Genomic DNA, 26197 nt, shown 5'->3' on the forward strand with positions numbered 1-26197 from the left:
GTGCAACTCGGACAACTGAGTTTAACCATGCATCTGCTCCCTCACTTGAAGTTGCTGTACCATTTGCACATAAATAATGGAAAAATAAAAGGATCCTCTAAGTATAGGCTATAAGCACAAATGGTGACTATTTTGGAACAAAGGTATACTCTCCTCAGAGTCAGAAGGTTGTGGGTTCAAGTCCCACTCCAGAGACTTGAACACAAAGTGGAAAACTGCCCAGGTATGTCCTGTCCACAAAGGACAAATCCATCCAGCTAATTACTGCCCCATCAGCAAAGTGATGGAAGATGTCAGTGACAGTAAAATCAAGCAGCACTTACTCCCAAATAACCTGCTCACCAATGCTCACTTTAGGTTCTTCCAGACCTCCAACAGTCTTGGTCCAAACCTGGACAAAAAGAACAGAATTCCAGAAGTGAGGCAAGAGAGTGACTGCCCTGGATACCAAGGCAGCATTTGACAGTGTGGCATCAAAAGAGCCCAAGTAAAATTGAAACCAATGGAAATCTCTCCACTGGCTGGGGGATATACCTAGCACAAAAGGAAGATGGTGTGGGAGTTCCTCAGGGTAGTGTCCTGGGCTCAACCACCTTCATATGCTTCATCAATGACCTTCCCTCTATTATAAGATCAGAAGTGGGGATGTTCACTGATGATTGCAGTGTTCAGTTCCATTTGCAACTCCTCAGATAATGAAGCAGTCTGTGCCCACAGGTAGCAAGACCTAGACAACATTCAAACCACACAAGTGCCAGGCAATAACCATCCCCAAATAAGTGTCTAACCACTGCCCCTTGACATTCAACAGCATTAGCATCATCAAATATCCCATCAACATCCTGCGGGTCACTGTTGACCAGAAACCTAACAGGACCAGCCATCAAAATACTGTGGCTACAAGAGGTCAGAGGCTGGGTATTCTGCAATGAGTGACTCAGCTCCGGACTCCCCAAAGTCAGGAGTGTAACAGAATAATCTCCGCTTGCTGGGATGAGCACAGCTCCAACAACATTCAATGATTAGCACCCCATCCAACACCTTAAACATTCACTCCATCCACCATCAGTGCACCGTGGCTGCAGTGTGCACCATCTACAAGATGCACTGCAGTAGCACTACAGTAACTTGCCAAATCTTCAACAGCACCTCCCAAACCATAACCTCTATCACCTAGAAGACCAAGAGCAGCAGGCGCATGGGAGCACCACCAAGTTCCCCTCCCAAGTCACACACCATCCTGACTTGGAAATATATCACTGTTCCTTCATTGTTGCTAGGTCAAAATCCTGGAGCACCCTTCATAACAGCACTGGGAGTATCTTCACCACACAGACTGCAGCAATTCAAGGCAATGGCTCACCACCACAAGGGCAATTAGGAATGGGGAATAAATGCTGGCTTTCCCAGCAACTCCCATATAAAAAATTTAAGAGTTGTGCAGCACTGTCCAAGGTGTTATATTTTGTATAAGATATTCGGCTGAGGCCCCATCTGCCCTCGCCAATGGAGGCAAAATATTCCATGGCACTATTTAAGAGCAGAGGGAGGTTGGCCAGTGTCCAGGCCAACTCCCTCAACCAGCACCTGAAACAGATTATCTGGTCATTTATTTCATTGCTGTTGGTGGGACTGAGAAATTTGACTGCTGCATTCTATATATTACAACAGTGACAGCATTGGCTGCAGTAAAGCACTTTGGGATGTCCAGAGGCAGTGAAAGGTGCTATAAAAACATAAGTCTCTTTTAGCCTTACTAGGCAGGCATTCAGTGTCTTATTTTATTGTAGGTAGGCAGTGTATTTTACTGTAAACACCCATATTAAAAAAAGGTGCCATCCGCCAGTAAGAACAAGCTACCTAATCCGTTTTTACAAGCTCAGACAGAAGAAGTGACCAACATTCGTCTGTCCCTCACTATTCTACAGATTTCTGTAGAACTACCCTGCTCATTTCCAGCAGAGATGGACTCTGATAACATTTACTGCAGAGCTTAAAATTAGCCTTGCCTGTCTACTGAAATAAAAATTATATAGTGACTTGGATCTGCATTTTCAATGCTTGCAGGAAGTTACTGGGCCACAGTTAGAATTTTCAGTTCCTCTACTTTTTATTTCTTCATGAATTATGTCAGAACATCTCATTTGCTAAAAGGGCCATTTACAAGAGGTAAAAAGTGAGCTATAATTTACTATATAAAGCTTAAAAAATAAAAATAAATTGATTAAATCAGAAACAAAATTAGACCAAAACTCAGTGCAGCTGGCTGAGCGAGCACCAATAGCTGCAGTGCCCAGATGTCAGGTCATTGAAAAGAAGCACTTTTTTTTCTAATTGCAAGACTTTGCAACAGCTACTTCATTTAATACAGTTAAATGCCAATGTTACTAGAAGCATATCTTGAATGTATATCCATTACTAATTCACATCATCTCGGCATATGCAGTGACTCTACAACACTGCATAGCATCAACTCAACAATGCATCTTGCTCAACTACTGTCCCATTTTCTTCCCTGCTACGATAGTGATGCCAGCAATCATCTAATACCTCATCTTACACCACCCCTCTCCCCACCCCCAACAAACCACTTAATGAGTAACTAGACATTGAACAGTAGCAGGCCAAATTATCAATGCTACATGCATAATCAGTGGAGTTCAACCTCATCATGCATGGTTCACATATGCACACATATGCACACTAGCAGGGGGCGCTGAGAGATCAGGAGTAGAATCCCTTGTGTTTCAATCAGCTAAAAGAACTGATGTGTAGCATGAGGTGCAAGTTTTATGCATCCCATTCCAGCAAGCTCTGGAACAATATCCAGACTCACCACAGCAAATTGAAGTTTTGGCAATTTAAGCTCATTTTGTTTCAGAAGGGTTGCTGAAAAACCTCTGCTGAATTCTTCCACCTATAAAAAAGATCATTGCACTACAAAAATTAAGACAAGTGAAAATATATTTACCATATGCACCTTCAGACAATCAGTACACCAGCTCTATGCCACAAGTGGATTTTCACAACAAATTTTCCTAGCTGGTATTCATTTCATTGGAAGCCTACCAACTAGTCTGCTGATGGAATTTAGTGTCAGACAGCAACAGAATCATTATGGTTAGAATGTGAAAATTTATCCTTAGTCAGCGTCAAGTACTAGACAAGGATCAAGAACTCGATGGCTTGTTAATCGCAACATAATTAGCAGAAGCACCATGCCCTTAAATAGTACACAGACTGGAGCAGTACTAAGTTAGGTTAGCTGCAGGTGCAAATAGCCATATGATGTGGTGATAACGTTGACCTGGCTCAAAAAAGGGCAAGATTGGGTACCAAATATTCCTGGATACAAGGTGTTCAGGAAAGAAAGGAGGTGGGGTGGCAGTTTTGATTGAGAATATTACAGTGCTGGAGAGAGGATGTCCTGGAAGGGTCAAGGACAGAATCTATTTGGTTAGAGTTGAGAAATAAGAGGCGCCATTACACTACTAGGTGTATTCTATAAGCCACCAAGTAGTAGCAAGGAGGGAAACAGTAGCATAGTGGTAATTTCACTGGGCTAGTAATCCAGAGACCTGGACTAATGATCCAGAGATGAGTGTTCAAATCTGGAATTAAGCTAGTAATGGTAACCATGAAACTATCGGATTGTCGTAAAAACCCATACACTTCACTAATGTCCTTTAGGGAAGGAAATCTGCCGTCCTTACCTCGTCTGGCCTATGACTCCAGACCCACAGCAATGTGGTTGACTCTTAACTGCCCTCTGAAATGGCCTAGCAAGCCATTCCATTGTAACAAACCACTACTACACAAAAATGAAACCAGATGGACCACCCAGCATCGACCGCGGCACCAACTACGGACATGGCAATGGCACACCCAGCCCAGTCGACCCTGCAAAGTCCTCCTCACCAACATCTGGGGACTTGCACCAAAATTGGGAGAGCTGTCCCACAGACTAGTCAAGTGACAGCCAGACATAGTCATACTCTCAATCATACCTTTCAGCCAATGTCCCAAACTCCATCACCATCCCAGGGGTGGCGGCAGTGGTATACAGTCGGGAGTGGCCCTGGGAGTCCTCAACATTGGACCCCATGAAGGTCAAGAATGGGCAAGGAAACCTCCCAATGATCACCACCTACTGCCCTCCCTCAACTGAATTAGTACTCATCCATGTTGAACACCATTTGGAAGAGCACTGAGCAAGTAGCAAGGGCACAGAATGGGTGGGGGACTTCAACGTCCATCACCGAGTGGCGCTCAGTAGCACCACTACTGACCGAGCTGGCAGAGTCCTGAAGGGTATAGCTGCTAGTCTGGGCCTACAACAGGTGGAAAGAACCATCAACACAAGGGGAAAAACCTTCCGACAAAATCCTCACCAATCTACCCATCACAGATGCAGCTGTCCATGACAATATTGCTAGCAATAACCACCGCAGAGTCATTGGACACCCTTCATCACTGAGGACACTAGCAGTGTGCTAAATGGGATAGATTCAGAACAGATCTAGCAGCTCAAAATTGGGCATCCATGAGGCGCTGTGGGCCATCAGCAGCAGCATTGTATTCCACTACAATCTGTAACCTCATGGCCCAGCATATCAGTCACTCCCATTACCATCAAGCCAGGGGACCAACCCTGATTCAATAAGGCATGTAGAAGAGCATGCCAGGAGTACCTAAAAATGAGGTGAACCTGGGCAAGCTGCAACACAAGACTACATACAAGCTAAAAAGCAGAAGCAGCATGCTATAGACAGGGCTAAGCAATTCCCACAATCAACGGATCAGATCAAAGCTCTGCAGTCCTGCCACATCCAGTCATGAATGGTGGTGGACCATTAAACAGGAGAAGGCTCCATGAATACCCCCATCCTTAATGATGGGGAGCCCAGCACGTGAGTGCAAAAGACAAGGCCGAAGCGTTTGCAACCATCTTCAGCCAGAAGTGCCAAATGGATGATCCGTATCAGCCTACTCCAGAGGTCCCCACCACCACAGAAGCCAATCTTCAGCCAATTTGATTCACTCCACGTGATATCAATGACTGACCGCATTGGATACAGCAAAGGCTATGGGCCCCGACAACATCCTGGCTGGTGTGCTGAAGACTTATGCTCCAGAACTAGCCACGCCTGTAGCCAAGCTGTTCCAGTACAGCTACAACACTGGCATCTATCAGACCGACAATGTGGAAAACTGCCCAGGTACGTTGTCCACAAAAAGCAGAACAAATACAATTCGGCCAATTACCGCCCCATCAGTCTACTCTCAATCATCAAAGTGATGGAAGGGGTCATCGATAGTGCGATCAAGCAGCACTTACTCACCAATAACCTGCTCACTGACACCCAGTTTTGATCGCCAAGACCACTCGGCTCCTGACCCGATTACAGCCTTGGTCCAAACATCGACAAAGGAGCTGAATTCCAGAGGCGAGGTGAGTGACTACCCTAAACATCAAGGAGCCCTAGTCAATGGGAATCGGAGGGGGAAAACTCTCCATTGGCTGGAGTCATACCTAGCACAAAGGAAGATCAATCATCACAGCCCCAGGACATCGCTGCAGGAGTTCCTCAGGGCAGTGTCCTAGGCCCAACCATCTTTAGTTGCTTCATCAATACCTTCCCTCCAACATAAGGTTAGAAATGTGGATGTTCGCTGATTACTGCAGTTTTCAGTGCCATTCACAACTCCTTAGATGAAGCAGTCCATGCCTGCATGCAACAAGACCTGGACGACGTTCAGGCTTGGGTTGATAAGTGGCAGGTAACATTCATGCCACAGAAGTGCCAGGCAATGACTATCTCCAACAAGCGAGAGTCTAACCACTGCCCCTTGATATTCAATGGAATTAGCATTGCCAAAACCCCCACGATCAACATCCTGGGAGTCACCATTAACCAGAAACTTAACTAGACCAGCCACATAAATACTGTGACAACAAGAGCAGGTCAGAGGCTAGGTATTCTGCGGCAAGTGTCACCTCTTGACTCCCCAAAGTCTTTCCACCATCTACAAGGCACAAGTCAGGAGTGTGATGGAATACACTCCACTTGCCTGGATAAGTGCAGTTCCAACAGCATCCAGGACAAAGCAGCCTGCTTGATTGGCATGTCATCCACCACCTTAAACATTCACTCCCTCCACCACCAGTGTACCGTAGCTACAGTGTACACCATTGACAAGATGCACTAGAGCAACTCACCAAGGCTTCTTTGGCAGCACCTACCAAACCCACAACCTCTACCATCTAGAAGGACAAGGGCAGCAGGCACATGGTAACCACACCACCTCCAAGTTCCTCGCCAAGTCACATCATCCAGAGCTAGACATACATTGCTGATCCTTCATAGTCACTGGGTCAAAATCCTGGAACTACCTACTTAACAGCACTGAGTACCTTGCAGTGGCTCAAGGTGCTGCACCATCTTCAAGGGTAATTAGGGATGGGTAATAAATGCTGGCCTTGCCAGCGATGCCCACATCCCATTAAAAAAAAGTGTTTTTGTTTAAGAGCAAATTTGCAGGGAAATTACAATAGAGGTGCAAGAACTATGGAGTAGGGATAATGGGGGGACTTCAATTATCCTAACAGACTGGGATAGTAAGTGTAAAGGGCGGGGGGGGGGGGAAGAATTTCTGAAGTGTGTTCAGGAGAACTTTCTTGATCAGTATGTTTCTGGCCAAAGACAAAAAAAAGGAGCAATCTAGAGTAAAAATACTTAATTGGAGGAAGTTCCACATTCTCAGAGTAAAAAAAAAAGTTTCTTCCGAATTCCCTATTTGATTTCTACAGGTACATTCCCATAAAGGGGTAGAGGTAGGGCAACCAAAGTCAGAGCTCCCTGGATGAAAAAGATAGAAAGCAAGATGAAGCAGAAAAAAAAAAAGGGGTAAATGACATGTCAGGTTGTGAATACAAGAGAGAACCAGGCTGAAAATAGAAAGTTCAGAGGGGAAGTAAAAGGAAATGAGGGGCAAAGACAGTATGAGAATATATTGGCCGCTAACTAAGGGAATCCAAGTCTTCTACAGGCATATAAGTAGTAAATGGGTAGTAAGGAGGGGTGGGGCCAATTAGGAGACCTACACATGGAGGCAGAAGGCATGGCTGAGGTACTAAATGAGTACATTGCATCTGTCTTCAAGGAAGATGCTGCCAGTCAGTGAAAGAGGAGTTAGTTGCGATACTGGATGGAATGAAAATTGATAGAGGTACTAGAAAGGCTGGCTGTACAAAGTAGATAAGTTACCAGGACCGGATGTGATGCATCCTAGGATGCAGAGGGAAGTAAAGCTGGAAATTGCAGAGGTACTGGCCATTAATCTTCCAATCTGCCTTAGATACTGGGGTGGTGCCAGAGGACTGGAGAATTGCAAATGTTGCACCCTCTTTTTGAACAAGGGTGCAAGGATAAACCCAGCAACTACAGGCCAGTCAGTTTAACCTTGGTAGTGGGGAAGCTTTTAGAAATGATCTTCCAGGACAAAATTAACAGTCACTTGGACAAGTGTGGCTTAATTAAGGAAAGCCAGCACAGATTTGTTAAAGTCAAATTGTGTTTAACTAACTTGATTGAGTTTTTTTGATGAGGTAACAGGGTTGATAGTAATGCAGTTGAAGTGGTGTACATTGACTTCCAAAAAAAGGAGTTTGCTAAAGTGCCACATAATAGGCTTGCCAGCAAAGTTGAAACCCATGGAATACTTCTCTTAGGCAGTCCCTCGGAACTGAGGATGACTTGCTTCCACATTAAAAATGAGTTCGCAGGTGACTGGAGTCCAATGCGGGACCTACAGTCTCTGTCACAGGTGGGGCAGACGGTGGTTGAAGGGGCGGGTGGGGTGCTTGGGTTGACGTGCGCTCCTTGCGCTTGCTCCCGGCAAAGAGACTCGAGGTGTTCTGTGCCTTCCCGGATGCTTCTCCTCCACTTTGTGCAGTCTTGGGCCAGGAATTCCCAGGCATCAGTGGGGATGTTACACTTTTTCAAGGAGGTCCTTGAAGCGTTTCCTCTGCCCACCTGGGGCTCTCTTGCCATGCCCCGAGTAGAGCGCTCGTTTTGGGAGTCTCGTATCGGGCATGCAGACAATGTGACCCGTCCATCGGAGCTGATTGAACGTGGTCAGAGCTTCAATGCTGGGGATGTTGGCCTGAGCAAGAACACAGACGTTGGTGCGCCTATCCTAATAGATTTGCAGGATCTTGCGGAGGCAGCGTTGGCGGTACCTCTCCGGTGCTTTGAGGTGCTTGCTGTACATGGTCCATGTCTCAAGCATACAGCAGGGCAGGTATCACTGCTGCCCAGTAGACCATGAGCTTAGTGCCGGGTTTGAGGTCCTGGTCTTCAAACACACTTCCTCCGGTGACCGAAGGCTGCACTAGCACACCGAAGGCGGTGTTGGACTTAGTCGTCGATGTCTGCCCTTGTTGACAGTAGGCTCCTGAGGTATGGAAAGTGGTCCACGTTGTCCAAAGCCTTGTCGTGGATTTTGATAATCGGGGGGGGGGGGGGGGGGGGCAGCACTGTGGCAGGGGCAGGTTGGTAGAGGACCTTTGTCTTACGGATGTTTAGTGCAAGGCCTACGCTCTCGTATGCTTCAGTGAAGGGGTTTACGATGGTTTGGAGTTCGACCTCCGAGTGAGCGCAGACGCAAGCATCGTCTGCATACTGTAATTCGATGACAGGATGGATGGCCTTGGATCTGGACTGGAGGCGACAGAGGTTGAACAGTTTCCTGTTTGTTCTGTAAATTAGCTCCACTCCAGTGGGGAGCTAACTGAGGGCGAGATGGCGCATTGCAGCAAGGAAGATTAAGAGCATTGGTGCGATGACAATCTTGCTTGACCCTGGTTCATACGTGAATTGGGTCTGTGGTGGAACCATTGATCAGGATCACAGCTTGCATGTCATCCTGAAGCAGGCGGAGGATAGTGAAAAACTTGAGGGCAGCTGAATTTAAGAAGGACATGCCCTGGAATAAGACAGTGGTAGCATAGATACAAAATTGGCCTAGTGACAGGAAACAGTAGTGGTGAACAGTTGTTTTCAGACTGGAGGAAGGTATACAGTGTAATGATATCAGCAAATAGAGATGGTATTTGCCTGTTCGATTATGATGCCTAACAGCATGTTTGCAGGTATTGATTGCTTGTGCCTGACCAGCAGAGGGCATGTGACTGAGACAAGCAAGGCAGTTTAGTTTCAGTTTTGTTCTAGATGCATCACAAGCATCGTGTCTCCTGTAAAGCTGTATAAAGAGTTGAACAAGCTTTAGATTAAAAGTCAGTCAGTCATTCTCTTTCATAAATGTCTCGTCATTGAACCCACAAAGAAATCAATACATGGTGTCAGAAGTGATTGAAAGATGGAGAAAAAATCTGAAGTTAAATCAGCTCTCCACAGATTAGCAAGCCAAAAGAGAACATCGTTACTTACCAGTAGAGAATAGCTAACGAAGTGAAAAAATGGAAGGTTTACTCCCACCGGCGACGCTTCAGTTGACAGGTAATGTGGCTGAAAATTGGAGGAGATTCAAACAACGTTTAGAGTTGTATTTAGTGGCACTTGGAGCTGACGAGAAAAGTAATAAAAGGAAATCATCACTGTTCTTACATGTCGTGGGTGATGAAGCGCTGGAGGTGTATAATAACTTCACATTTGCTGTTGGAGACAAAATGAAGCTAGATAAAATAATGGAACAGTTTGAGGCCTACTGCATACCTAAACTTAATGTTTGAGGCACAGATTTTTCACGTGTACAGAAAACAGGAGACTATTGATCAGTATGTGACTGAACTGAGAAACCGAAGCAAAACATGTGAATTTGGGGGACTGACAGACTCGCTGATAAAAGACAGACTGGTGTGTGGTATTCCAGATAATGGTCTAAGGGAAAGACTGCTGAGAGCAAGATCTAGACCTGGGAAAAGCCATAGCACTGTGTAGGGCTACAGAGACTGTGAAGTCGCAGGCAAAGGAGCTGTTCAGTGACAGTAGCTGCAACGTGGATGCAGTGAGAAAAACGGTTTGTATCCGTTCTAACAAAAAGAGCACCAATGTGAAAAAAGAGGCGTGGCCAGCAAACGAAAATGAAAGGGACAATCGAAAGACATGTAGTCGATGCGGTACACAGCATACACCAAGTGTCCAGCATATGGTAAAACATGCAATAGTTGCAACAAGAACCACCATTATGCCCGTTGCTGCAAGAACCAATCGCAACAAAGCAAGGTCCATGCAGTAGATGAAAGCGAGATAGAGGAGTTCAATGTAGATGTTGTCTGAAAACAAAAGAGACTGGATGTTGACACTAAAAGTGAATGACATACATATTCCATTTAAATTGGATACTGGAGCACAAGTTAATGTGATATCAGAGACTGATTTTAAGAAAATTAGACCCAGACCAAAGATACATGGAATAAAAGTGAAAGTGACAGGATACACAGGTACTGATATACCAGTGAAAGGAAGATGCATTGTCAAAGTAACACACAAGGACAGAGCACACGCTAGCATTAATCGTGGTGCCAAAGGATGTGCAAGCCATACTAGGTTTAAAAGCCTGAGAGAGACTGAACCTGGTAAAGAGAGTCCTCGTTGTGGAAAGCGAAGGAGAGACAGTCTATGATGAACTGAATGTTGCATACACACCGGGTAAGCTGATGCATACAGCAGACACGTTGTCCAGAGCTGTTGACCCAGGAGAGCCCGCAAACAGTGAAAAGACTGATGTACAAGGCAAAAGACAGTGGAACTGACTTCTACCAGAGCATGCTTGTATACCGCACAACACCGCTCAAGTGTGGTATGTCACCAGCCCAACTCCTGATGGGATGTCGGCTAAGGTCAAACCTACCCATCCCAGAGAACCTCCTGAAAACAAGAGGGGGAGAAAGTGAGGAAGTTCAAAGAACAGAAAGAAAAGCAAAAGTACTATGACAGGAACACAAAACCTACCTGAACGCCACACTGGTGACCAAGTAAGGTTCAAAGACAAAACAAACATATGGACTCAGAAGGGAACTGTCCGGAGTGAAGTTCAACCAAGATCATACACCATTCAGACAGATGAGGGTGCTGTTCTGAGAAGAAATCGTCGAGATCTTCTCATGGGACCAGCCACAGCAGGTCAAGAGACTGATACTGTTGAACAACCTGATCACACAGCTGAGAACCAATCATCTGAGGCAACAACTCAGATTCAAGGACAATCAGAAAATCCTCAAGACACATGAAGCCTCGGAGAGACTCATTGAGCAAATTTAAGGACTCTCATTATAGAAGGAAGTAATGTTATCTTATTCTTTCTTCAAGTTCTAGTGTATTGACATATTTCATGTGAACACAAAGCAAGGTTAAAAAACCATGATAATGATAGTTAAAATGCAGATTAATACAAAAAACTTTAGTTAAAAGTAAAATACTTTTGTTTTAAGAGATGTAATGATATCAGCAAATAGAGATGGTATTTGCCTGTTCGAATATGATGCCTTAACAGCATGTTTGCAGGTATTGATTGCTTGTGCCTGACCAGCAGAGGGCATGTGACCGAGACAAGCAAGGCAGTTTAGTTTAGTTTCAGTTTCGTTCTAGATGCATCACGTCTCCTGTAAAAGCTGTATAAAGAGTTGAACAAGCTTTAGATTAAAAGTCATTCTCTTTCATAAATGTCTAGTCATTGAACCCACAAAGAAATCAATACACAGTGGTGTTCCCAGGGGTCAGTACTAGGACCACTGCTTTTCTTGATATGCATTAATGACTTGGACTTGTGTACAGGGCACAATTTCTAAATTTGCAGATGACAAAAACTTGGAAATAGTGGAATGGGCAGACACGTGGCAGATGAAATTTAACACAAGTGTGAAGTGATATATTTAGGTAGGAAGAAAGGCATATTCTAAGGGGGGGGGGGTATATGGGCAAAAATCATTGAAGGTGACAGGGCAGATTGAGAAAGCAGTTAAAAAGCACAGATGATCCTGGGCTTCTTGGCACATAGTACAAAAGCAAGGAAGTCATGTTGAACTTTTATAAAAGAGTGGTTTGGCTTCACCTGGAGTATTGTGTTCAATTCTGGACAGCACACTTTAGGAAGGATGTGAAGGCCTTTGAGGGTGCAGAAAAGATTTACAAGAATGGCTCCAGGGATTAGGGACTTCAGTTACATGGATAGACTGGAGAAGCTGAAGTTGTTCTCCTTAGAGCAGAGAAGATCGAGAGGAGACTTGATAGAGGTGTTCAAAAATCATGAGGGGGTCTAGATAGTAGATAGAGAGAAACTGTTACCATGGGCAGAAAACCAGCAGACACAGAATTAAAGGTGATTGGCAGAAGTTATGCAGTTCAGTAGGTCTAGGGCCATGGATAATTCTTGTATGCAAAAAGCCATTCCCATCCTTAAATTTGAACTGAAAGCACTGAAGGAAATACTAATTGGATGCACTTCAGCAAAACTAGCAGGCTTCAGTCCTCACAATTACAAGTCTAGACTAAAAGAAACAAGTTCACAGAATTGGAGTGTTTATCTCATAACCAGTTAGCACTGGGAAGTATCTGCTTAATAGAATGGACAATATAGCCCCTTATATTGGTGAATTATTTATCCCAACAGCATTCTGTTTGCACTGTTAAACCACAATACCCATTGGATTGTGGTAAAAGCATGTAGTCTCATTTATGGTGTTGTACAGATACCACAATTAGTCAGGTGTTATTGATAGCTTTATTTTTTAAGTTTGTTCTTTACATTTAATTGTTGGCTGAATAGTGTCAAATGACTTCAGCTGGTCTTTGCTTCCTCATTACTTTAGCCAAAGCAATTGCAAGGACAAGGACCACCATGGAAGATATCACAGCAACACCAGGAACAGCAGCAAACAGCAAGCCTGCAGGAGAAGAGGAGGGATTATGCAGCTTGTGGTAGGCTCAAGAGTTTGACAGCATAAAGCAGGAAACAGCGAGGGAGGAGAGGGAAGAGCTTGACCTCCATCTTCCTGAAAAGGTCACTTGCCTCAGTTACCAATTCTTGGTCTGGTCAACTAGCGGGGGCAATTAATTGCACAAATTGCTCAAATTGGAATATCTAGCATAAAGCTCATCAGTTTAGACATGCTAGACAGCAGACCATTTCAGGAAATTAAATGGTGTAATTGTTGATTTAAATTTTGAAATACAGTATGCAACAGATGGCAGGTCTCCTACAGACAAAAGCCACACCCTACAGCAAAAGGAGTGATCTACAATAAAACCAGCAAATGGAGGTCACAGTACAACTTGCTTGGTAATTACATTTGGTGAAGTAGGAGACAGTAAAATAGCTCAGTACTTGGGAACCAAGAACATCAAGGCACTATCAGTGGGCAAAATTAGTGTCATTGCAGAAGGGTGCCCAGACTGCTGGGCAATATGTTGATAGTAATGCAACCAACATCACAGCAAGATGGACTCCATGTTAGCTAATTGGGGTGGGGCACAAGTCAGTACTTGCCAAGTACCAAGTGTTGAGTATAGACAGGACTCTTGGAAAGGAAAGTGATTTTTGGCACCAGTAGTTTCTGCTGGACTGAAACCCAGTTTGTCACTGAATACCAATTCTCTGTAGAGAAAGGGAAATAAAAAAGTTACAGGAAGGTCACAAGAGTGCTCAGACTGGAGTAAAGCCAAATGGTTGGCCAGGATAGAGTACCTCACTACATAAACCCTTTTGTTCATGCTTTACTTGACCAGGCAGTGCTTAATTTGGGTACACAAAATTAGCTAGAACTTCTGCAACAGCAAAATCCCTTCACTGAGCAAGAAGTCAATAGAAAAGCAATAGCAAACTGGAGCTGAGATTTAGCTTGATTTTTCTTAATTGCATACAATGGGGCAAAAACACTTACTCGGTTTGCCAACTTCGTGCATCTGAGAGAGTCCAATGAATTGGTCCATAAGTCAACAACCCTTCATAGCCAGTGTTGGTATCCCTTTTGGTCTTCAGCGATGATAGGCCAGGACAGTCCTACACAAACAGGAAGGCAGTTAGTGAAAAGAAATAGATGAAAACTATTAAATGCTGCTTTTACACAATTGGTGGCGTGCAGAGACTAGGAGTTTAATCTCAAAATTTGACGTGAACACAAAATACTGTGCCTAGAGAGATACTTACAAGCATACAAGGTTCCAGGCTGTCAGGAACACAAATTTCAGTTCTGCAATGCAAGAACACTACTGGATACTTAATAAATCAAAACATCTGGACACTGAAGTTTGCCATAGTCTCATTTCCAATTTGATTGTGATACTGCACAGTCTCATCAGTAGGGCATCTAATAAGAAGCACCAAGTTACTTTTAGTACCTTGAGTAGCTAAAGTTTGTTACAATGATTAACTGGGGCACATTAAACTCTGGTGTTCAATTTATCTCCATAGAATAAGGACTATAATTTAAAAAAAAAATTCAGCTTATTTAAAAAAAAGTGATCAAAAGGTTCAATTACAATGAAAGTTAGGCTCGAGTCTGGAGTGGGATTTGAACCCACAACCTTGAGCCTCAGGAGAGGGTGCTACCAACTGAGCCACAGCTGGCACCACCACCTGTAGCCAATATTTTCCTAAAATTAAACCGATTATGTTGACAAGTTACATTTGCGGTTAAGGATGATTAAAAATGCACATGGTGACATTTTCCAGGTAAATTTATTATCACTAGAGCAAGTCACCAGTGGGAATGAGTGAAGTCAGATTTTGCAATCTGCACTAGGATTGAGACTAGCAGCAAAAAGCCAAACCCTTGGAAGTTATAGGTTCTGCCAGCATGCCCAAATTCACATTAGCTAGGATTTGTATTTGTCTTTTGCTACCAATGAAAAGCAAAAAAGACAAGCTAGAAAAAGTACAAATGTAGCACTAATACCTAAAAATACAAGGTCTGCCTAGCTAACAAAGGACATGAACAGTATTTAAATTTCAGTGGAGTCCTGTATTTAGAGCAATCTTGATCTGTAGATTGCAAATTATATTAAAGTTCAAACATACAATCCAGTAATACCAGTACATGTAAACATTTAGGAAATGGTGATAGAATTCTTCATTAAGATGGAGAGTGAAGTAGTTGACAGAGACTAGGGTCCTGAATTTAAATAAAGGAAACTACGATTGTATGAGGCATGAGTTGGGTAGGATTGATTGGGGAATGTCACAAAGGGTTGATGGTGGCTAGGCAATGGCAAACATTCAAAGACCACATGGATGAACTACAGAATTTGTTCATCCCAGTTTGGCATAAAAATAAAACAAAGGTAACTCAACCGTGGCTAACAAGGGAAATTAGGGATAGTATAAGATCCAAGGAGAGGACATACAAATTGGCCAGAAAAAGCAGTAAACTTGAGGATTGGGAGCAGTTTAGGATTCAAAGGGATTAATTAAGGGGGGGGGGGGGGGGGAGGAGGAGGAAAGAGTGTATGAGTGTAAGCTTGCAGGGAACAAAAAAATGACTAAAAGCTTCTATAGATGTGAAGAGAAAGAGATTGGTGAAGTCAAGTGTAGGTCCCTTGCAGTCAGAATCAGGGGAATTTATAATGGGGAACAAAGAAATGGCTGACCAATTAAACACATACTTTGGTTCTATCTTCACAAAGGAGGACACAAATAACCTCCCAGAGATGTCAGGGAACATAGGGTCTAATGAGGGAGGAACTGAAAGAAATCAGTTTGTAGGGAAATGGTTAGGGAAATTGATGGGATTGAAGGCTAATAAATCCCCAGGGCCTGAATCTACATCCTAGGGTACTTAAGGAAGTGGCCCTAGAAATAGTAGATGCATTGCTGGTCATCTTCCAAAATGCAATAGACTCGAACAGTACCCATGGATTGGAGGGTAGCTAATGTTACCCCACTATTCAAAAAAAGGTGGTAGAGAAAACAGGGAATTAGACCAGTAAGCCTGACATCGGTAGTGGGGAAAATGCTAGAGTCCATTATAAAAGATGTAATAGCAGAGCACTTGGAAAACAGTGACAGGATCAGACAAAGTCAACATGGATTTACAAAAATTAAATCATGCTTGACTAGCCTACTGGAATTTTGAGGATGTAACTGGTAAAATAGATAAGGGAGAACCAGTGGATGTGGTGTATTTGGACTTTTAAAAGGCTTTCGATAAGGTCCCACATAAGAGATTAGCATGTAAAGTTAAGGCACATGGATTGGGGGAAAGGTATTGACTTGGATGGAGAACTGGTTGGCAGACAAAGCAGAGTTGGAATAAACAGGTCTTTCTCTGAGTGGCAGGCAGTGACTAGTGGGGTACTGCAGGGATTGGTCCTTGGACCCCAGCTATTCACAATATATATTAATGATCTAGACAAGGGAACTAGATATTGGCCCAGAACTTCGGGTCTCCACAGGTGAGTACGCACCCATAGGCCCAATGGAAGTGCCAGTTTCTTGCATGCTCTGTGCATGTGCAGGAAACCGGCACTTCCATTCCCCTAAAAGCAGGGGTTGAGGTCAAACACGTGCACATCGAACTTCTTTCTCCCCCCCCCCCCCCCCCCCCCCCCCTGCTTTTTACAAGGTAAGTGGTGAATTAATTAAAATTAACATTTTCCCCCCCCCCACAGGTTTATTATTTTTAAATACTAGAAAAGTTTTAGCCCCAGTAGAAAATAAAATTAATTGTTTAAAATAGTTATTTCATGTCATTTAGTTATTTTAAAAATGTGATTTAAAAGAAAATTATTTGAAGATTGTGATGTTTTGTAAGAAGGGGCCTGTAGTATTTCTAAGTTTGACAGCACTTCCGGTCAGACTTGAATGGAGCATTCCCTGCTCTGATTGGCTCTCCATGGCCCACGTGATCCCAGGGGACGCTTTGAACTAACTGCGTCCCTGGGATACGCAAGCACTGCTCGCCGGCCCCAGATTGGAATTCCGCGGGGGCCCGCAGCACAACAGCTGGCGCGCAAGGTAAGTGCAGGTCGGGGGCTTGCACCTGCAGGAAGCCCTCGACCTGAATTTCTGGGCCATTATCTCCAAGTTTGCAGACAAAGCTGGGTGGGCGTGTGCTGAGAGGAGGATGCCAAGAAACTAGTGTGATTTGGACAGGTTGGGCAAAAGCAATAGAACGTGGATAAATGCAAGGTTATCCACTTTGGTGTCAAAAACAGGAAGGCAGATTATCTGAATGGCAATAGATTGGGAGAAGGGGAAATGCAACAAGACCTGGGTGTCCTTGTGCACCAGTCGCTGAAGGTAAGCATGCAGGTGCAGAAGGCAAATGGTATGTTGGCCTTCGTAGCAAGAGGGTTTGAGTACACGAACAAGGATGTCTTGCTGCAGTTGTGCAGGGCCTTGCCGAGACCAGAGTATTGCATGCAGTTTTGGTCACCTTATCTGAGGAAGGATGTTCTTGCCATGTAAGGAGTGCAGCAAAGATTCACCAGGCTGATATCTGGGATGGCAGGAATGATGTACGAGGAGAGAGAGATTGGGCTTATACTCGCTGGAGTTCAGAAGAATGAGGGGGATCTCATTGAAACTTATAAAATTCTGACAGGACTAGACAGACTAGATGCAGGAAGGATGTTCCTGATGGTCAGAGAGTCCAGAACCAGGGGTCAGTCTTAAGGATAAGGGGTAAGCTATTTAGGACAGAGATGGAGGAAGAATTTCTTCACCCAGAGTGTAATGAACCTGTGGAATTCTCTACCACAGAAGGCAGTAGAGGCCACTTCATTAAATATATTCAAGAAGGAGTTAGATATATTTCTTAAGGCTAAAGGGATCAAGGAGAGAAGGCAGAAACAGGGTATTGAATTTGGATGATCAGCCATGATCTCTGAATGGCAGAGCAGGCTCGAGGGGCCGAATGGCCTACTCCTATCTTCTATGTATCTATTGTGTGCAAAAGCATTGGCAAGGTTGTACCAGAAATAGCCCTAATGTTACAATGTTAGGACACTGCACTTAAAACCAGACCATCAACTTACCCCTTCTTTATTAGGTAATACTGGAGCAAGTCATCTGGATTTTTTGTTGGTGTAGCCCAACAATCGTTTATAGTCAAGTCAAAAAAATTATGTTCTCCAGGTTCAATTTTCACACTGATGTAAAGCCTCTCTGTCCAAGGCAGAACTGGCAACTCTACATAAGCCTTCTCATATTTGGAGCTTTCATATAGAGCCATTGATACTGTAACCATTCCTTCTTGCACATGTAGCACTGCAATACTAAAGAAATGGCAGATTATTTCTGCCTCATGAATCATCTTTATGAAACTTGTAAATCATATCACTTCCACTGCATACATCAAGAATGATGGTCTCACTTAAGTTGCAAGCTGCTACCAATATCAAATCTCTGTGGCTCACATTGAGGGGCATAAAGTGATCAGACAGGACAACAGTCAGTCTCAGATTTGATGGGGGAAAATTAGCTTAGAGAAAATGCCACAAGATTCTTTAATGTATAAACACATGATTTTACCCACTCAAGATGCCACTCCATTTACTTCCATAGAAGCCATTAGGAACTAGAACCTTCAAGACAGGTGTATTGAAGCCTATAAAAAGGGCATTATAATCAGTCCCAAGAGGAACTAAAATTTAAAAAACCTACACCAAAATGCTGTAGAAACTGCTGCCAAATAAATACTTAGTAGATAGCCTACTTAGTGTACATCTGCACAACAAAGATCCTAACCTAGGCATTAAAACAGAATATGCTGAAAATACTCAGGTCAGGCAGCATCTGTGGAGAAAGAAAGTTAACATTTCAGGTCAATGACCCTTCAATCAGAACTGGAAAATAATTGGTTAGAACAGGTTTTTAAGCAAGTACAGGAAACTTTGGTTTATCCGGAGGTTGTATGTCTGGAATACTCGATCTAACGGCAAAAATCAGGAGCCATTTTCTGTAAGTTTTTTTTAGATCCCCCCCCCCCACACAGTCAGCCACTGCAAGGTCTGTAGCTATAGCAACAGCTTCAGCCGCTTGCAGCTGCAGCCGACTCTTGAGAAGCTGTTGCTAAGCAAGTGTTTGTTGTCAGATACAGAGATGAAAACCTCCGTATGCTTCAACATTAACTTTGTATGTCTGGCAGTTTTGATAGATCGGCAACACGCCGCAGTGCCCGATATCACAGTTTCCTGTATAGGGGCAGGAAAGAACAAAAAGGGAAGGTCTGTGATAGGATGGAAGGCAGGAGAGATTGAGACAAACAGGATGATGTGCAAGGCAAAGAGATGGTAATGGGACAACAAACAAGAGATGACTCTAGATGAAGTGTAAATGGCAGAATGATTGACAGCTGCCATGAGAGAAAAAAAAGATAGGGGCAGAGGTTATGCCCCTATCCTAGGCATGTTAGCACAGGTATTGAATTATTCACCATTGAAAATTTACAGGTCAAAGTAATCCACAATAGATGAAGTTTACACTTGTATTAATTGATCAATTACATCACTGCTCACGACAAGAAGGAATCCACTTAAAACCTTATGTTTTTATGGCAAGTCAAGGGTTTATGGCATTAAGGAAGCAGACAGTCAAAATTATATATTTCAGCAATGCTTGAAGTACATAAAGCAATATTTTCAGGATCAAATTCTGCACAGCATTTATATGTCAGTGGCTTTTATCAAAGTTTTACTTAATATACAAAGTTGGATTACAAGATGTTGCAAGTAGGTCTGTGGCAGCAGTGGAGGTGGGTTGACAGAAGGGGTGTAGAGAGTTTTGTAGAACTGGTGAGAGTTTGACATTTGATGTTATTCATTTATAATAGTGAATGTTATAGGCTTCACTCATGCAACTAAAGAGTCATTAGACATTCATCCTAATGGTGGTATCAATGGCAACATTAAACTAGAGTCTCCTGCATATTCTACATTCACACTTCCAGAACTCATCTGGATTAGCACACAATGACAAAGGTCATGAATGATTTCTTGAGCCAACTTAAAAACATTTTGCAAGTGAAAGTAATGGTTGAAAGATTGTTCAGAACCCAAGTTTGTGTAGGGTTTGTTTTAGATGCATGTTGGGTTTTATGTATTAAATAAAGTCTAGAGATTTACAAAACCCATTTAACAGCTGTCCTTTTAGTCCAACACCAAATGAAGACCCCTTGGCAGGTTAAGGCATTTGCAAGCTAGATGGATTCCAAATACAGTATGCATGCATTTCCATGGGCACTAAAGTCAGACTGCCATTGAAAGTCAGAAGCCAGGGCAGTTATATTTCTATACTATAAAGCAAAGTCAAAAAATTGTACCAAGATAGTAACAGTAGCGTTTTCACAAGACAGATGGTAAACAAGAACTTACGTAGTCTTTGGCTGTATTGGGAATTTAAGCTGTACTGTTCTTTCACGATAGTATACACAAGTGAAGTCAATTGCTTCAGAAGGAAGCCTGGTGATGATGCCAGTTATAAGTTTGGTCTGCAATCCATTCATATACATGATGTGTGTAGCATTACTCTAGAAGTGAAAAATGAACAAACTTTCCATTAGAAACTCTAAACTGAAGTTCCAAGTGGTTCTACAAGGTCTTTTCTAGACCAGCTCAAAAATTTAACCATGCTTAGTCAGTGGAGCAATGAGCTACTTCTAATTAGGAGATGCTCATTATTTAAATTCACATGGAGAAGGAAAAAGTATTTGCCCCAATACAATTTCATCATAGGTTCTGCCTTTAAACCAAAGCAAAATTGGTTTAATATTGTATATCTCCTACATTCAATAGAGGGTTTATCAGATTCCCTTGAGTTTAAGGGAAGATTTTAATTTCCTCAATTAGCATACAGCAAGACCAACTAATCTATTTAGTTTGCAAATTAAATATTCTCAAAAAAATATCCACCCTGCCCAACAGGTACCAGACATTCAAAGGTTGCTCAAAAGTGCAGCCAATAGGGTGGGGCACTGTCTACATCCCAGAGCAAGTTTCCCTTCCTACATGCCATCTTGAACTCACGTGGTACATTATAAAAACTGTGTACTGAACCTTCATACAGAATTCATGTCACCTTTAAACTTAGTGTTCAAAGAATAGGTACACAATTCCATAATAATTCTCCCCCCCACCCAAACTAAGATAGCCCACTTGATTAGCACCTCATACGTTCACTCCCTCCACCAGCAGCACACCATGGCAGCAGTGTCTACCATCTAAAAGATGCACTGCAGCAACTTGCCAAGGTTTCTTTGGCAGCATCTCCCAAACACACAACTTCTACCACCTAGCAGGACAAGGACATCAGGCTCACCACCTTAAAGTTTCCCTCCAAGTCACACACTATTCTAATATATTGTTGTTCCTTCATGGTCACGAGGTCAAAATCCTGGAACTCCCTCCCCAACAGCACTATGGACCTTCAACACAGATTGCAGCAGTTCAAGGTGGCTCACTACCACATTCAAGGGCAATTAGGGATGGACAATAAATGCTGACCTTGCTAGTGATGCCCATATTCCATGAACAAATAAAAAAAAAAAAAAAAAGTGTAGTTTAATGCTAGAGATGTTGGATCAATTGCAGTGATGGCCATGTATGTAGCTGGTTACTGCTCCCAAACAAATATATTTTAGTTAACTATCTTCTAAAATTCCTATGGGACCTTTGCCCAAGTAAAATGAGCATGCCATGCAAATGATTTAAATGCAACTGGATAAACAAAGTTCTATAAAATTCTTACCAGGACAACAGTACCACAGCTGGAGTAATTATTGTGGTGTACAGTGATAGTGTAGTATTCTTCTCCATTTAGAACTTCTATTGCAGCTTTGCAGGCACCCTCAAACAACTGTACAGAGTCCATGCTTACATTTTTCCAGTCAAAGTAATCCTTAATAATCAATACTTTTATGTAGGTCTGCTCACACATCACTTCCATTTTTATATCTGCAGAGAAAAGACCAAGTTAATTAATAAACCCCTCCCCACCATAGATGTTTTATGTACTACAATTTTACTCGCCAACCATAATCTATGATGTGGCTGCTCATCTGTTAAACTCATCCAGATCATAAAGAAATTAGGCTAAAGTTTAAAAATGACAATCCCCATGAGGGATGAAGTAGGAAGAGACAGGGAAATGATTAAGTACCTGTGAGTTTCAGTAATTACAGCTGCAGTTATAATTGGAATGACTCAAAAAAGCCTTAAAAAACTGAGATTAGAGAAAAAGTTTGTAATCACTAGATAGCATTGTGAAGGAATTGTTTCCATGGAGGCGGGTCTACTGGACTGGACGCAACTGTGGTACCTTTACTGGAAGGGAACAAATCTTACCTGGGCAATTACAGATTCATTAGTGCACCAGTTGTTAAAAAAAAATTATTTTTATTACAAGTCTGTATAGTAAATAGCCCATCAGTTAAAACATTGGGACTTGACAGATGTTAGATGTTAGAAGTCAGTTTTTTTTTAAAAAAACTAAAGACCCACATGAATAATCTCTAGTTAAATTAAAAGACAGGAATCCCATGCAAAACACAAGACTAGCAAAGTTAGACAAGAAACAATATTTCAAGAGGCTCCATTTCAGACAGGGGAGGAATGAGATAATTGCTTGTATCCCATTTTTAAATCTAGATTCCATCAAAATCAAAGTTCACTAACGTTACAAAGCAGCCTACTTGATTGGCACCCCATCCAGCACTTTAAACATTCACTCCCTCCACCACTGGCATACCATGGCTGCAGTGTGTACCAGCTACATAAACACTGGCATTGCCAGCAACATCCAAAGCTCAAGTGAATTAAAGTTACATAACAGAAAAGGGAGCAACAGTTAGACAGCGCAAGAAACATTAGGGGGAATTGAAAGGATTGCAGGACACTAGTGGTGGGGTGGCAGTGACAAGAGACTGAGCAGCCTTTTTATAGCAATGATAACTTGTGGTCATGTACATGAGATTGTAACAAATAGGTACTGTCATTCTTCAAAAACATTTAAATTCAAACACCCTCAATATGTCTGATAAAATGAAAGTCAGGCTAGTCATGGTGCATTAGGTTTCAGTGCACGCACAACTCATTAGCTTGCAGTGAAACATTAATAAGCCAGGTGACTACTCCGATCTAGTAAGAGAGCAGTTTTACCTTCACATTTCTTGCCTTTGAACCCATGAACACATCTGCATTGAGCAACTTCATTCACAACAGTGCAGGTCCCTTCATTCTTACAAAGGTTGGGATCACAACCTATTGGATAAATCAATACAACCAAATTAGGGTAAACTGAACTAATTTCTCAGCCTTTACACAAAGTCATTAGCACTTTTCCCACTCATTTATTGCATATTGGGTCAAATACACAAAAAGCCAGTCAAGTGAAGTCATTTCAAAATTTCACCAAGGGAATCACATGAACTACTAATCATGGTATTTGTAGCAATATCTGAAGTTCAGTTTGGTTTCAGTATAATCCCAGATCACTTACTGAGGATCTTGTTTATGCTCCAGTTGAGTAAAGAATTTAAAAGCTACTAAGAGGTTACTTATTACCAGCTATGAACACCAACGGGCCACAACCAAAAACAGCTGGTGTAAATCATGCTGGAACAGCCACTCCTAGACTTGAAACTCCTAGTTAAAATTTAGACCCCAAGTGGTTCAAGGTAGGATACAGCCCACATACAACACATTGCAGTTTAGTATGTATTTCTTATTCCCTGGGGTGTCCTGTTTAACCATGTGGGTTAAAGGTTTGAGAAGGACCGTTTGCCTTATTAAAGAACAAATTTTAAATTAAAAAGGATCAAGTATATGACATATACTCTATGCTAGCAAATATACAGTCCACAAAGTCAGTTTGGACAACATTAGTTTAATAGAAACTACATGGAACGAATTCGAGAACGTGATTGTGGAATGTACATTTACTTTCTCTTATGCAGAAAGCCTCGAAAAATAAAGAATTACATTTTGCGAACATTGCCAGGACGGTTAACCAATTAACCCAGGGGAAGGGGAAGAAAGAAAGAGAGTCGCTGGTACTTCAGTCGCAGCATAACCGAAATTAAAGTGAAATCTTAGCTAGACACGTTTGTAAAGACGGGAGAAAACCGAATCACTACCAGGTTTTACAAGGGACTGGGAAAGAGTGCCCGCTTTTTAACTAGTGTGAGGCATTTCTCTTTTATCACTTACCAATACTATAGACTGGAACAAAAACTCCACAAAATAATATCAGCACCTCGAACAGCGCCTGCAAAAACACACAAAAATATCATTTCAATTTCTCCCAATTTAATTTTTCAGAATGTATTAAAAAAACACACGCTTATACGTACCATTTGCACACTTTCCTCCACCAATTATTCTGTTGTACTGGTCAAAGAGCTTTTAAGATTTTCTTTACGGGTTAGTGGGCGGGACAACAGACACCGAGATCAGTCGCAGCTGCTGTGTCTTGAGTTGGCTGATTTGATGAATTCGAGACCAAATTAGCACTAAAATTAGTCACTTTAGGTAATTGAAAGAGTGCGCAATGTTAACAGAATTTAACGCTAACAGTCCATTCCACGAGTTGCTCCTGAACTGTTGATTTCCCAGAAGGAAGAGGGTCACTTGCGTTAGCGTCTCGCCATTGAGTATTTGAGGTGTTCTCGTTTTGATTGGGTGGTTAAACAAATTGTCTGTAACTTAATAAAACTTTAAATAAAACTGAACAAAACTAAATTAAAATTTGGTTTGCCGGGGTGATGATGCACTCCAGTCCCCGCGGCACCCACCTGTCTCGGAAGGCCTCAAGCGTGCCGGCGGACACCGCGTGCTCCATCTCCAGGGCCACCCGGGCGTGAACATGGCCATGGAAGAGAGGCAGGCACTCGGGCCGAACGACCCCCTCGACCGCCCGCTGCCTGGACCAATTGATGGCTTTTTTGGCCAGACCCAGGAGCAGTCCTATGAGGAGGTCCACCGACCTGACCGCTCCCCTCCGCACCGGGTGACCAAAGATCAGGAGCGTGGGACTGAAGTGCAGCCAAAAATCAAGGAGCAGCCCTTTCACATATTGGAAGAGGGGCTGCAACCTCTCACATTCGGTATAAATGTGGAACACGGATTCCTCCAGGCAGTATTTGAGGCGCAATTAAGATTCATTAAGGACACAGCTACCTGGAAGAGATAATAGAAGACCTGGTACAATTGCGGTCCCGAAGGACCTATCTTAGATCCATCAGTAGCGGTGGCCTGTTTTTTAGATTGAATCAATTTCACTAACAGCAACAACAACTTGTATTTATATAGCGCCTTTAATGCAGTAAAATGTCCCAAGGTGCGTCACAGGAGCATAAGCAGACAAAATTTGGCACCGAGCGGCACACGTGTCAACTCCCCCATCAGGAGTGGCGGCTGTCCTTCGGGAGCCGCTGCTCAGGAATCCGCACCTCCACGAACGCGGGTTCATGTGGCTGGCGAAGGGTAGGGCTGTGTCTGCCAGGGTGACCAGAGTCGGGGACCTACTCGATGATGGAGGAGCGGGTTGGATGGTGCCAGAGGAGCTGGTGCAGCGCCTGTCCTGGGCCAACGTCCGACTCGTGGCCAAGGCCATCGAGTCACTGAAAGGGGCACTGGGCCCTGACTCCACTGGATGTGTCGAGGAGGCTCAAGCATGTGGGGCGATCCCGTCTGACCTGACCCCCATCCGGACAGAATTCCTCATTGGCGCACGGCCCCGAAACCCTTCACGGGAAATGGCGCCTCACAACTTGAGTCATCTCGGGGAAATCCCCTCTGTGCCTTTTCATTCCGCGCGGAGGGGTTTCCTGTATGGGCTGCTCTTGAACACCATCCACTTTGCCATCCTCATATGCCGTCCGGACACACCTTGGCGCACCATCCTGCCATCCAACGGAGGCGGGAGTCCTCAATGGAGGGCTCTCTATGCGGGAGTCCTCCCTCTATCTATTGGGGACTTGGCCTGGAGGGTGTCACACAGAGCAGTCCCATGCAATAAGGTTTTAAATAGGTTCACGGACTCCCAGGCCGCCTACCTTTTCTGCGGCCTGGAGGAGTCTGTGTTCCACGTATACACAGAGTGTGAGAGGTTGCAGCCCCTCTTCCATTATTTGAAGGGGCTGCTCCTCAATTTTTGGCTGCACTTCAGTCCCACGCTCCTGACCTTTGGTCACCCGGTGCGGAGGGAATCGGGCAGGCCGGGGGACCTCCTCGTAGGACTG

At 43.3% G+C, this 26197-nt stretch overlaps 1 protein-coding gene across 2 annotated transcripts in view; it reads right to left on the bottom strand.

The window, feature by feature from the left end:
• LOC147116329 (receptor-interacting serine/threonine-protein kinase 4-like) overlaps nt 1-24553 on the bottom strand; it is a 65095-nt gene extending 40542 nt beyond the window's left edge. Inside the window, exons 1-8 of one of the 2 annotated variants that reach the window (XM_085991185.1) lie at nt 24308-24543; nt 24165-24222; nt 23115-23216; nt 21706-21911; nt 20334-20488; nt 17997-18236; nt 14170-14212; nt 13904-14022 (exon numbers count right to left, since the gene is read on the bottom strand). In XM_085991185.1, the coding sequence (XP_085847311.1) occupies nt 13904-14022; nt 14170-14212; nt 17997-18236; nt 20334-20488; nt 21706-21911; nt 23115-23216; nt 24165-24222; nt 24308-24310 (926 nt within the window). In that variant the 5' untranslated portion in view covers nt 24311-24543. Of the gene's footprint in view, nt 1-13903; nt 14023-14169; nt 14213-17996; nt 18237-20333; nt 20489-21705; nt 21912-23114; nt 23217-24164; nt 24223-24307 lie in introns of both variants that reach the window. The other variant, XM_085991186.1, reaches the window with a different exon arrangement.
• Between the last annotated feature and the right edge of the window lie 1644 nt (nt 24554-26197).

Source organism: Somniosus microcephalus, chromosome 6 (assembly GCF_052327205.1).
Source record: "Somniosus microcephalus isolate GS21.2 chromosome 6, FLI_Smic_1.0, whole genome shotgun sequence".
Taxonomy (NCBI): Eukaryota; Metazoa; Chordata; class Chondrichthyes; order Squaliformes; family Somniosidae; genus Somniosus; species Somniosus microcephalus.